We start from the raw sequence: 14,211 nt of genomic DNA on the forward strand, positions 1-14,211 counted from the left end.
GAACCCCCGTAGCATATTTTTTTGGCGTTTAAAGCTCACGAGATACAATAATACGACACCGTTGTGAATACCCCATATATTAAGAAAAATTAATAGCACATGATGTAACTTTTAGCTCAACAAATATCAGTTAAAAATCACTTTTCTAACTTACTTATGTATGTGAATTTTACTCATTTCCTAGCTGAAATCACTAGGCATAAGAATTTGTATGTAAGAAAAACACGAATTTTTCAGATAATTTTACTTATACATGAAAAACTTTGGAACTCCGCTCCCTTCTTGCTCACTTTTTATATAGTATCAATGGACTGTGTGTCCCCTTCTTCCTTTCCGTCAGCCATCACGCAATCGTGGGCGATGAAAGCACTCGTGGTGTTACATGAAATATAACCGTCGAAATTTTAGTTGCGATCCCGTACGAGTCCGGACTAGTCAGAAATAGTCAGATTTTACTGGAAATCGATCCCGTACTCGGTTCTCTGATTATTGAGAGGGCAAAAAGGAGAGTAAATACGGTTCTCTCTCTGTCAGAAGTTACCAGTTTTAGTCCGAGAATTGTTTGCTGGTAAATTCTGTTAAATGTGTCAAACGATCAGCTGTAGTGTGTTTGGCAACCAAATTGAAAAACAAAAGAAAAGTGGACTCTGCTAATTCATGTTGAAAAGTATTTAATTACTTGTTTAATTGGATTCTAATGAATTTGAAAGTATTTTTGGTTATTTATATGTGTGAACTGAGTGTGTTTACATACAAAATAAGCAAAAATTTACAACCAAAATTTTGAGGTTATATTGAAGTTGACAGAAGTTACCATTTTTTACTAGAAAGCGATCCCGTACTTTTCAATGTTACTCTCTCGCTCTGAGCGAATTTTTATTTTTTGACAGTTTTACTAGTCTGAGTCCGAGGAATACGGGATTGCACCTTTTACTAACTAAATTTTGTGAATCATGATGAGTGGAAACGGTTTTTGTGTGTTTTGTGGATCAAATTCTTGTCAAGAAACTTGTTGGACTATTCAAGGCGATTCAGGTATACCTTGTAAATTCTATGATGACACCCTTGTCATTTATTTAATCTATACATCTGTGGTCATAAGCAATAATCGCCTAAGTCGAAAAACCTGAATTCGAGAAAAAACGCTTTAAAGATTTGGATTGTAATGTTAACCTTATGAGGAAATCAAAATATTTTCGCCTATAACTTTTTAAATAGCCAGCTGGCGAGATGGGGATTTCACGTACGCATGGAACAGGGGTTGAAGAATACGATAGCATAGCATTCCCACGACAGCCGGTTCTACGTACCGGAATGAATCGGGTTTTACCCGACCAAGGGCTGTTGTTTCGGCGATCTAACCCCGTTTAGGTCCGCGAAGTATCTCAGAAGTTGTTCGTCCATAGGGCTACATTCACTACGTTTTCTTCTACTCAGGGCTGGCATCGAGTCAAACCCAGGGCCAGAAACCTACACCTGCTGTGTATGCCATTAAATACGACTACACCACAACTCCACCTCAGTCAAGTGTAATGCTTGCGAGGGGTGGAGTCACCCCAGAGTCTGCTCAGGACTACGGACACATCGCCAGTGGACCACGTCTTTTGTGGACCCCTCCACGGTCTTCATGGGAATGCATGGCATATTGATAGCTGCGGTCCAAGCGACGAAGTTGCACAGCAATTCAACACTGTTGAACTGTGCCGGGTACAACGTGCACCGTCGAGATCGCGAGCGGGATAATGGTGGTGGCTTAGCGTTCATCACGCACCACATCGTGCAGTATCGTCCTATCGAAGCAGACATCGACCGCAGGGTACCACCCTTGAATGTCAGGGCATTGCTATCCGGTCAGGCGATGTTGAGTTTGAAATATTTAACGTTTATATACCCCCTGTCACCTGCTGCCCGGCAGGATATCACCCTGACATAGGTGCGCTCCTCAGAGGTGAAAACCGTAAGGTAGTAGGCGACTTTAATGCGCACCACGATCTTTGGCGCTCAAGCCTGTCAAACGATTGTAGGGGAACTGACTTGGCTGAGCAGATAGACGATTCGACATTCTGCACAATGAACGACGACGCACCCACCAGGATTATGTGCAGCTGCTGCAGCTCGCCAGACATAACAATAGTCAGCGCTGGTCGGATAAACAGCATATCATGGCGACCTATGCTGACTTTGGCATCAGACCATCTGCCCTTAGTCATCTCGATCGATAAACCAACCGACTTTGCTTCCGCGGAGCACCGAACATATATCAACTTTTCTAAAGCTGATTGGAAAGGCTTCGCGTAATTTACTGAAAACACCTTCGCTGCTCTCCCCACACCAACCGACGTCCACCTTGGTGAACGTATGTTCCGCAGGGCTGTCACCGCTGCTGCAGCTCGCTTCGTACCGGCAGGATGTATCACGGACCCACGTCCAAATTTCCCTGTTGAAGCGGCTGTTCTAGCCTATGAGCGTGATAGCATTCGTCAGGCCGATCCCGGAGATCCCCGTATCAGGGATCTCAACGCGGAGATTCGGCAACTAGTAAACGTGCATAAGCGGAAGAATTGGGAAGAGCTACTGAAGACCTGTAACTTCACCTCTGGTGTGAGTAAGCTTTGGTCAACCGTGAGGTCACTGTCCAATCCGACGAAGCACGACGACAGAGTCGAAATTTCTTTCGGCGACCATGCTTCGTCGGACCCGGAGCGATGCGCGAGCTATTTTAGCCGGCAGTTCATACTGCATCCTCCGGTCGACAAAGCCAAGCGCCGAGTGACCAGAAGGCTGCACAAACTGCCAACAACCTGTGCCCCCCTTGCTTTCACTTGCGGTGAAGTTCAGGTGGCCATTGGGAAGGCGAAAGCCTCCCAAACCATGGGTCCCGACGGAATATGCATGCTGATGCTGAAAAATTAGGGTGCTGCGCGGGTAGCTTACTTAACGGAGGTCCTCAATTTGTCCATGGCCACTCTCATCATCCCAGACATCTTGAAGGTGGGGCGAGTGGTCCCACTTCTCAAACCGGGGAAATCTGCCAATATAGGAGTTACCGATAACACTCCTTTCCCCGGTAGCAAAGACACTCGAGGCCGTGCTGCTCCCGTATTTCACAAACCACTTGACCCCAGCGAAGCATCAGCATGGCTTCCATAACGTGCACAGTACAACAACAGTACTTAACGCCATAAACACTCAGATAACTCGTGGCCTTAACCATAAACGTCCCTGTGAGAGAACGATTCTAGTAGCGTTGGACCTGTCAAAGGCTTTTGACACTGTCAGCCATTCCTCGCAACTAAAAGATATAGAGGCTTCCTTTCTCCCACAGAGGCTCAAACGGTGGTCGGAAAATTATCTAAGTGGTCGACACTCGTCGGTAATGTTTAGAGACCAATCGAGAAAACTTAGAAAAATAAAACAGGGGGTTCCACAGGGTGGTGTCCCTTCCCCACTACTGTTTAACTTTTACATTTCAAAGCTCCCTCAACCACCAGAGGGAGTCTCGATTGTCTCTTACGCCGACGATTGCTCGATCATGGCGACTGAAAAGGGAATTGATGACCTGTGTTCGAAAGTAAACGGATATCTTTCTGAACTTTCACGCTTCTTCACTGCAAAGTGTCTAGCCCTCCCCTACGAAATCCTCTGCGACCTTGTTCACCACCTGGACGTAGGAGGTCAGGCTACCGCTCACGTTCACGTCGATGATCCACCAATTCCGACGGGGAATAACCCTAAAATACTCGGAGTAACATTCGACAGCCTGCTCTCCTTCTCTGCGCACGCAACCGCTATTGTCAATGAAGGACAGAGCCGCAACAAGGCCCTCAAGTCGCTGGCCGGCAGTACTTGGGGCAAAGACAAAGAAACGTTGCTGGCAACATACAAGGCAATAGGCCGGCCGGTTTTAAACTACGCAGCACCAGTGTGGTGGGCTGGGGCTAGTAGGACGCAGTGGATGAAGCTACAGACAGTACAAAACACAGCACTTAGGACAGCGACCGGATGCCTCCTGATGTCACCAGAACACCACCTCCACGATGAGGCGAAAATGCGCTCAATCAGGGAGCACAACACGATGCTCTGCAAGCAGTTTCTGGTTGGGAGCCACAGATATGGCCACCCAAATACACAGCTGCTTGCCTCGCCAAGGCACGTCAGGAGGCATCTATATGAACTGATGGACGAAGCCCAGAGGTTCATTAAGCAGCATCTGGACCCGTCAGCTTACAGACAGGCCCTGAACGGCATTGACAGGGACGCAGTCTCGAGTTATGTAGACTCTAGACCTGTGAATGCCGTTCTAGGCACACAAACACCGTCACGACTCGAAACATCTCTTCGCATGCCCGGAAAACCCCACACCCCTAACGGCATCGTCCCTCTGGACCGACCCCGTAGAGGTAGCACGCCGTTTATGGAACTCGACGACAACGACTGAGATATCAACCGATGTGGGCGGGGTTGTTGTAGCCGCTACAACAACAACGATAGCATATATAACTCCATTCTTTCTTAAGTCGACTTAGGCGGTTATTGCTTATGACCAAAGATATATCAAATAATAGCCGTTTTGGTTGTTTGGACTTGAACTCAAAAATAACGAGATATATTTATTTATTTATTTATTTCAGTCTTGGAATACAGAATATTCTTACAGACTACTCAGCTAACACAAATTAAGTGCTAATAAAACTTAAAAATTAAGATAAATTTTAAATACATTAAGTTCACAAGAGCTAAGATTAAATACATCGCTAGTGGTGTAGCGCAGAGAAAAATGTTCGCAGATGAGTAACCAAGGCAGGGCCTGATTGTGAGAAATCAATGTCCAAAGCATTGAAGACTAGGTTAAGTTCAGCACACGTTCTAGAGATCGGAGCGTTGGCACCATAACTGCTTCTAGAGAAACCTATTTTAAAGAAATCCCAATGGCGGAGGATTCTAGAGGGAATATTAAATGCTATCTTTTCTAGAAGAGAAGGGCAGTCAATTGAGCCAGTTATGATGTTAACGACAAACGTGCACGCTAAAATGGATTTCAGTCAAATTTTCAGAGATTATGCCTTGCATACATTATCCTATTATAGGCTCCTAGAAAACTCGCTCGGTGGCGTTGGAGTCGAGTTATTTATAAAAGCAGTATTTATGAACCGATTTGGTTAATGCAAATTCAAAATGTTTATTTTTGTTTTTTGACGCTGTAACCGCCTAAGCGATTTTGACCGAGTTCAGCAAAGCACGCCAGTCGTTTCTCCTCTGTGCCATCTGACGCCAATTGGAAACGCCAAGTGAAGCCAAGTCCTTCTCCACCTGATCTTTCCATCGCAGTGGGGGCCTCCCTCTTCCTCTCCTACCACCAGCGGGTTCCGAGTTGAATACTTTCAGAGCTGGAGCGTCGGTGTCCATTCGACCGACATGACCAAGCCAGCGGAGCCGCTGTATTTTAATTCGCTGCACTGTCCATATCGTTGTAAAGCTCATACAGCTCATCGTTCCATCGTCTGCGGTACTCGCCGTCGCCAACGCGTAAAGGCCCGTAAATCTTCCGCAAAAAAATCTTTCTCTCAAACACTCCAACAGCCGCCTCAGCGGATGTTGTCATTGTCCATGCTTCTGCGCCATATACCAGCACGGGCATGATGAGTGACTTATAGAGCGCGGTTTTCGTACGTCGAGAAAACTTTGCTCCTGAATTGCCTACTCAGTCCAAAGTAGCACTTGTTAGCAAGAGTGATTCTACGTTGGATTTTAATTATGACATTATTATCGGTGTTAATGCTGGTTCCCAAGTAAACGAAATTCTCTACTTTCTCGAAATTGTAACTGTCAACAGTGACGTGGGTGCCAAGGCGGGCTCGGGTTCTTCTTCTCCACAACTTTCCGTGCTGCTACCATTTAGTAGGGCGGAAAAGTGTTCGCTCCATAATTTAAGTACGCTCTGGACACCAGTTACTAGGTCGCCATTATTGTTCTTACAGGAGTGCGCCCCGGTCTTTAAACCTTCCGTAAGTCGCCTAACTCTCTGGTAAAATTTTCGGGCATTCCTCCTGTCGGCCAGCATTTCAAGCTCTTCGCACTCACGTATTTCTGCCTCTCTCTTCTTGTTGCGGCAAATACGTCTCGGTTCCCTCTTCAGATCCCTATAGCGGTCCCATATAGCGCTCATTGCGCCCGATCGCAGCGTGGCCCTGTAGGCGGCATCTTTTTTCTCTGCAGCTTCCTGACACTCCTCATCGTACCAGTTGTTCTTTCGGGCTCGCTGAGATCCGACTACTTCTTCGGCGGCGGTACTTAATGAGCGGGAAATGTGGTTCCACTGCTCGCATATGTCGGTTTGTTGAAGGGTGCTCTCTGAGAGCAGGTGTGAGAGTCGAGTCGAGTAGCGAAAGCGGTGGCTTTCTGTTGTGATTGCAGCTTTTCGACGTTAAGCTTTCCTTGTACATATATATACAGTGACGGGCAAAACTGTAACATGGTGTAACACTTTGTACTTCAGGCATCGCTATCTTTCCAAGTTCTAAAGACTTTTATACTTTTGTTGTATATTCTTGTTGGTACATCCCTACTCCCTCTCTCATAACGATTTGAAGTCAATACAACAACAAAAAAAAAACCAGCTGACAAAAATGTAAATTAAGGCAGATGTTACAGTTTTGGACTCATAAATTTTTTAGAACTTTTTAACAATTTTCACGAAAAAAAAGAACTACTAACACAATGTTCAGTACTCTTTTGCTTGTTTCAGTTCCTGGAAACGATTTGGCATACCTTATTTGTATCTCTGTAAAAATTCTGGAGGTATATCCTTAGTTTGCTTTCACAGCTCATGTACTCGATTTTACGGACTTGGATACTTAGTAAGCTGTGCTTTTAGTTGTTTTCGCAAATTCTCAGTGGGATTCATGTTCGCGGATTGTGGAGGTCATTTGAAATTAGCAAATTTTTCCTTTTGTATCCAGTCTTTGCGAATATGTGCAGTGTGTTTTGGGTGATTTTTCAGCAGAAATTCTCATTTTTTCGACTACATCTTGCAAATTTTGTTGAAATATGAACAGATACTGTTCCTCACGAATAATGTGTACTAACAGACCATGAAAATTTTTGAATTACAACGCCAAACTGTTATTGACCGACCATTGTTATTCACAGTTTGCCTTACATGCTGCGCATGGGCTTAATTTGGGTTTTTACCCAATACCATGCCCGGCCATCTGATTGAAAGCGATTAATTTAGTCTTTTCGGACCAAATAACCTTCAATTGAAACTTAAAAATATGTTTTTTATTGCATTCTGAACGGTCTAACATATCCCAATAGGCAACGGTTCGGGTTTCGTGCGATACAGCAAAATGCTGCCGCACTCACACATGTATTTTTAACAAATTTGCTTTTTTCTTCCTTATGATGCCTTTGCGCTCAATTTGGGAATTCTTCGCCTCGCTGTCCATTGATTTGCGTTAAAGTTTAATACCTTAAGCGCTTCTGTAAGAGTGGCTGCATCGCTACTTGCTGCTAAGTTCACAAGATATCGTACCGTAATATTTTTTGACAGACTTCCTTTGTCCATGGGAGCACTTTAGGCTATATTTTTTCTCAGTCTTAACATTTTCAAGTAGCAAATTCCAAAATTTTTTGCCACTTTTCGTGCGGTCCCGCCTTTCCGCAGTAAATCTATTAGTTACATTTATGGTTCCTGATTAACTATATTATTTACTGGTGATCACTTCTTCAATAAATTACAATACAGAAAAAAGTCATCTGACTTCCAACTAAGTAAGAGATAACTGTCAAATGCAAAACTGAGAGTGAGTGCAAAAATCTGCCTCAATTTACATTTTTGTCTGCTGGTTTTTTTATTGTTGTTGTATTGACTTCAAATCGTTATGAGAGAAGGAGCAGGGATGTACCATCAAGAATATACAACAAAAGGATGAAAGTCTTTAGAACTTGGAAATATAGCGATAGCTGAATTAAAAAGTGTCACACCATGTTACAGTTTTGCTCGTCACTGTATGTACTTTAGGGTGGTCCTTAAATGTAGGAAGCAAATTGTTGCATCAGATTTCTTAAGCCTCAACCCCCACGTCAATGTTGCTACAGTCGAAGATATCACATATAAATTTTGATCCCGATTGGAGACGGTTAAGGCGTGTCACACAGGGGATAAAATTCAGATTCCTCTATGTAGACTCAAAAAATTAATTACTATTTTTTCATCTAATACCCAAAATCGGTACTACTATATTAGAATATATCCCATATAAATTTTGGCCCGATTGGAGTCGGTTAAGGCGTGGCGCACTGGGGTCAAAATTCAGATTACCCTTATTTAGCCAATGTACGGGAAAACTTTTCATCCTGTGGGACAGCGAGGATTCTGATAAGGACTTTTATTGGCTCACGTGGTACATTGGACCAATGCTGAAGTTGCAAGACCATAGAAGAATATCACGCACGCTTGGCAGAGATCTCACAGGTGGAAATAAGACCAATAAAACTCATGCCATTGAAAGAGACTCGATTCCATATGGTAATACAGCGCTACTATTTTTGGCCTATGTATGAGAAGGATTCTGATCTTTAGTCGTTTCAATTTGAACTAAAAATGTTTACTTTACAGACCGCTTTTTCTTTTAAACGCTATTTTTGTGTTGGCCAACGCAAAAGATCTTATAAGGCGCCACGACGCAAGCGGGCATTAGCTAGTATGTACATAAAAATATTGTCAATTACTTCTTGTTACAGATGGAAACAATTAAGAAAAAATTGACGACCAAGTCGAAGCGGACTTGCTGTATGATGATAGTTGCACGGATAAAAAATTAAGTGTTTACAATTATATATGTTTGGTTGACTGTGTATCTCAGAAACGAAATAATTTTTTTTAAAACGTCAGATTAAGGAAACCCCTCCCTCGCCAGGCTATGGAACAGCACGACCAGGGTATCGAGATGAACCTTCTGTATGAAAATCTGACGCGCTCGAGTAAATCCAAACGGCGATTTTTTTTGCACCTTCAAGAAGACGCCACGAGCTTTCGTCACATCTGAATCGTCAGATTATTGAATGGGAGGTTCATTCTGGCCCATTTAACATCCCTTGTGAATATCTGACGTGCTCGAGTAAATCTTTTTTTGTCACCCATTTTTGACCCTTCCGTACGCCCACTCCCACTATGCAAACCGGCAGATTAGCATATCTCCGTCATCAGAAACACGTTTTATTCATTCACTATCAATATCTGACGCGCTCGAGTAAATCCATCTAACTGTTTTTTTTTCGCCAGTTTTGGAAGCCTGTAGCTCTTCCACCCACCGATGGAAGGAAAAACATCTCATGACTTTTTTTCATATAATTTTCAAATTCCAATAGGTCAAAATGACGCTCGAGTAAATCCCAAATTAGCATCGTGGGCTCCCCTACTACTATACAAGATAAAATAAAATAAGTGTGTAAACTATTAGGTAGAGTGTTATGTACATTTATACATATAAGAAAGTATGTGACAAAAGCACTCTTTGATAACGAAATCAAGAGGAATGACTTAAGAAATTTTAACAAATAACTTATAAACAATTATTTTGGTTATATTTTTTAATTATACATGTTTTAGAGGATACCTCCCTTAACATCCTGACCAAGTTTCGTTTGTTAATTCCACCTGGTTTTGTTAAAACAAAAGGTGCGGCTGAATACTAAAGCCCCCCCTAAAATTTATTTACAAAGAAGATAAATTCAATCACATACCAATTATAACCCCATTCGCAGAGCGATAATAGCTTTGTGTAATTGTGCGGAAGCGTTCTTGCCCGGCAGTATCCCAAATTTGAAGCTGCAAAGATACTTGATACCCCTGAGAATCTTTATTCAAAAACTGCGTACCTTAGTTGCTTTTCCTTCTATATTTATAGTTTTCATAGAGAAGTCTACACCAATCGTATTTCCATGTCGTTCGACGAAATTTCCAGTCTTGAAACGTTCCACTATACAAGTTTTCCCAGTTCCACAATCTCCAATCAAAACAACTTTGAAGAGGAAGTCAAAGCTTTCTTCATTTGGCAGTGCCATAAGGGTATGTGGGTTCCGTGAAGCCATACCGAACATACTTTTACAAAGAACTTGATCCACTAAACTAATAATGGTCAACACTTCTATAAAGTTGCTTTAAAATAATTTACAGCAACCCATTCCAACAAAACAATTTTTTTGATGTGTCAGTGTAACTTCATAACAATGTAAATAGTGACTTGCGATAGAACGATACGGGTACCGAGTACAGAATGTCGATACTTTTTATGCGTACTGAGTAGTTTCAAGAGCTCGATACTTTTTGACAAGTACTGAGTAAATATCGGAAACACCAAAAAGAATCGGCATCAGTGATCGGAGTCTAAAACAAATTGTGTGGTAGAATCTGGAAATAAATATGGTAGATTTCCAAAACAATGTGGTAGATCTCAGCTTTTGGATCAAACTTTGTACAACAATTAAAAAAATTCTGCAAGGTTTCAGTGAAATTGCAAACATTTTGGCTGCAATTTAGTTTGGCATCCCCGGAGCTCCGCATTAATGTAGCTATGGAACGATAGAGGGAGTTCTCCTGATTGCAAATATATATACTTTTAACCGCAGCAGGCTTCTAGTTTTTAAGTTATTTGTTGTTAAAGTTTGTAAATTGAACTAACCTCTCGGCGCTATTTCACACAATAAACACTTTATTTATGTGCACACTTCGGCAAAATAGTTGCATTAAAACCCCGGCCTGAGATTTCCACTTTAATATACAATTCTTAATTAATTAATTAAGTAAAACGCGTTTATAAATGTCTTCACAAACGTTTGCACATTTCACAAACAAGCAGAAATAACAATGGCTGACAGTAACACAAAATGTATGCTACCATACGTTAAAAAAATACACAAATAAGTGCGTATAATTAGGAAGTATAAGTGTACATATATTGCTCTTATTAAAAATAATAATATTAGGATCGATAGGGGTCTCACTCCTGATCATAACGGTATTATTTTTTTCGGGTGGAAATAATATTTACTGGTGTTATTGTAGTTCAAATTACACAAATGTAGAAAACGTATATCGTTAATTTGATAAATAATGAAAATTTTTAATAAAAAATCGCGCGATTTTTTATTACAAATTTTCGCCTGCGGCGCTTTTTCCATAAAAATCAATACTTGATAAGTAATGAAAATTTTTAATAAAAAATCGCGCGATTTTTTATTAAAAATTTTCTCCGGCGGCGCTCGTCAGTTTTTTTTTATTGGGGGTATTTAACCCCATACCCTCCTTTACTACTAATTCAACGCTGAGCAGGAAAATGGGTACGATAAAAACTATTCTCTTTTATTGTTATTTTCTTAGATGTGGCTGCACTCTTCTAATGTCAGTGTGAAACCAAGGCGCATCAATTACAGGTGATAGCGATAGAAGCTATGCTTCTTCTTATGAGCACGCTTGTGTCAAATTATCGTCTGTTTTGCTTTATTTACATATCCGCGTATACATACACATATACTTATATGTATACCCTGCAAACAAATGCTCCCGAAATCTTTAAGAGTGTCGGAAATTTGTTACGATTCTTTTAGATATCTATAAAGAAAAACATATGAAGCGGTCGACAAGAACTAGTAAAGAAATTTCTGTACGATTTCTTAAAGAAAATTCTTAAAAAAATTGTTAAACGATTCAGAATTCTATGAAATCCTGGTATGCAGGGTATACATATACATACGAATATGGATAGATAAAGAAGATGTGGATGACACAAGGAGTTCATACCAACGGTAAATTTTGTTTTTGTACGATTGCTACAACCTGTAGTTGTTGAATCATGGTGTGAAACCATGGTTGAATCAACGGTTCTGTATTCACAATGTGCGTATACATATATAAGTGCGTGATAATTATTAAAACTTACTTAATTTACTAAAAATACATCATAAATGTAAAAAGTATGTTTACATTTCATTGTGCGGGGTTTTAATGCAACTATTTTGCCAAAGTGTCTACATAAATATAGTGTTTATTGTGTGAAATAGCGCCGAGAGGTTAGTTCAATTTACAAACTTTAACAACAAATAACTTAAAAACTATAAGCCTCCTGCGGCTAAAAGTATATATATTTGCAATCAGGAGAACTCCCCCTACCCCCCCATAGCCACCTTTTTTTTGTACGCGGGGGATGCCGTTACAGCCCTATTCCGGTTTTGCAACAGAATGACAATTGATCATCCTTCATTGTCGTGATTTTGTCATTGTCGTTGCACGTTGCTATTCCTAATAAAAAATGACAAGCGAAAAGCTTTTGTCAACTTACCATGCATGGTGAAAAGTTCATTGTTGTAGAAACAGCTGGTCAACGCTATTATTTGCAAAAAATATGAGCGGTGAAACACCAGAAAAGTGAGTATTTGTGTGAAATAGATAAATTCGTATATTTATAAAATTTATAAACATTTTAGACGTGCAAAATATGAGCGGACGACGCAGGAGCAGCTGCAATTTTATGTGCAGTTTTGTAGGGAGCATCCGGAACTGCTCGTCTTCCACAAGCACGGCTGCGCAAATAACTAAAATTTGTTCTGCCATTGAAATTAGTTGATTTTTATATTTTTTCACAAATTTATTAAATCGTCGCACTTTTTAAACCAACACAAACATATGTTTTTGCCTTGTCACCTGCCCAAAAGGTCATGACAATAAAAATGACAATTGGCATGATTCGAGCTTTTGAATTTTGCTGCGAATACCAAAAAGCTGCAATTGTCATTTTTATATCAATTGTCATCGCGGTGAGTTTTGTCAGTGTGGCGGAATAGGGCTGTAAAATTTTCCCTAAGTTAATTTCATCGTGCGGCGATGACAAGTTAAGAATTTGCGATACATTTTCAGGCGAATGTGTGCGAACGTTCACCGAGGGAAGAGGTATGGGACGACAGCTGGCATGGCATCCAGACGGTAATCTGGTTGCTTTAGCATTAAGTTGTAACCGCTTTAAGATATTTGACATAGCTGAAGGCGAGCTAATACAGTGCATTCGTCGCCGGAGAATGATGTTGCATTCACCCAAGTGGAAATTTCTTGGTGACTGGCGGCGATGACGATACAATAAGATTGCTTGATTTATTAGAAGGTCGGCCAATTTATACACGGTAGTAGTGCACTTTAGCGGCACCATATAATATAAATTTTTTCCTGTATTCAACAGTTGCTCGTTTGGAAATCTAATTTGCATACATTTGATGCCAATAGCTCGCAACAAACAAGCCAGTTCTCAAAGAGCCCAAATTGATTTTAGTCATGCAACAGCTCCACATAACTCCGCCATAGACACACCAGTTGCTGGAGTGCCAAAAAGCTGTGATGACAGTATTTTAATTGATCCACGACAATTGGTGGCATATGGAATGCGTGATGGAAATTTTCTGGTGCTTGATAGCCAATATACTACAAGAGTGAAACGCTGTGATAGTATTTTTTCTTAAATTTCCATCTTTTATTTGCAGTTACATTAAGAAGCTCATAGAGGACAGAGCGGTTGGTGAGGAAGGTGTCGAGTTACTGCAACTGTGAAAATCCGCATTTCGCACGTGCCCCACTCATATGGAATAGTAGCTTATGTCAAAAGGCTGGTTTTAGTATAATGCGGCATTCGCAGCATACCCTCACTGGCGCCGAGCCGTTGAAGAAATTTTGGCAAATAAACGTGCAAGAAATAGTTCCGATACTAGCACGTCCATATTCTTGTTAAGGGTCATCAAAAAATTCCTTGTGTTGTAAATAATAAAGGGAATGCCGGATTATACTAAAGCCAGCTTCCCGACATAACCTACTATTCCATACGAACACAGAAATATAAATGTATCTAAAACTGAATAACTCAAATCAAATTGGATTGCATTTGCATAATATACCTAATATTGGAATCTGTTTTGATCGTAAAAAATACAACTTGCAATCATTTAGATTATAGTTTTAAAAGAAATTGATTGCAATCGTAAATTGTGTAAAAATTGTTAATAACAATCTGCCTTAAATTTATTTTCCCCATGTAACGGTTATAAAATACGTTAAATCCGCACTATCTGCATTAACAAAAAATATACATTGGAATATTTAAAATAAAACGATTCATATTTATTTTCTAATAAGAATTGTTTCTTAATTGAAAGTATTTAATACTAATA

At 40.7% G+C, this 14,211-nt stretch overlaps 1 protein-coding gene across 2 annotated transcripts in view; it reads right to left on the reverse strand.

Annotated features, from left to right (window-relative positions):
* The window catches only part of LOC118749236 (ras-related protein Rab-43), a 299,832-nt gene extending 289,588 nt beyond the window's left edge, over nucleotides 1-10,244 (reverse strand). The window contains exons 1-2 of one of the 2 annotated variants that reach the window (XM_036484034.1): nucleotides 9,883-10,244; nucleotides 9,748-9,832 (exon numbers count right to left, since the gene is read on the reverse strand). In XM_036484034.1, the coding sequence (XP_036339927.1) occupies nucleotides 9,748-9,832; nucleotides 9,883-10,104 (307 nt within the window). In that variant the 5' untranslated portion in view covers nucleotides 10,105-10,244. The remainder of the gene's footprint in view (nucleotides 1-9,747; nucleotides 9,833-9,882) is intronic. The other variant, XM_036484033.1, reaches the window with a different exon arrangement.
* Between the last annotated feature and the right edge of the window lie 3,967 nt (nucleotides 10,245-14,211).

Source organism: Rhagoletis pomonella, unplaced genomic scaffold (assembly GCF_013731165.1).
Source record: "Rhagoletis pomonella isolate Grant_MI unplaced genomic scaffold, Rhpom_1.0 Rhpom_scaffold_00014, whole genome shotgun sequence".
Taxonomy (NCBI): Eukaryota; Metazoa; Arthropoda; class Insecta; order Diptera; family Tephritidae; genus Rhagoletis; species Rhagoletis pomonella.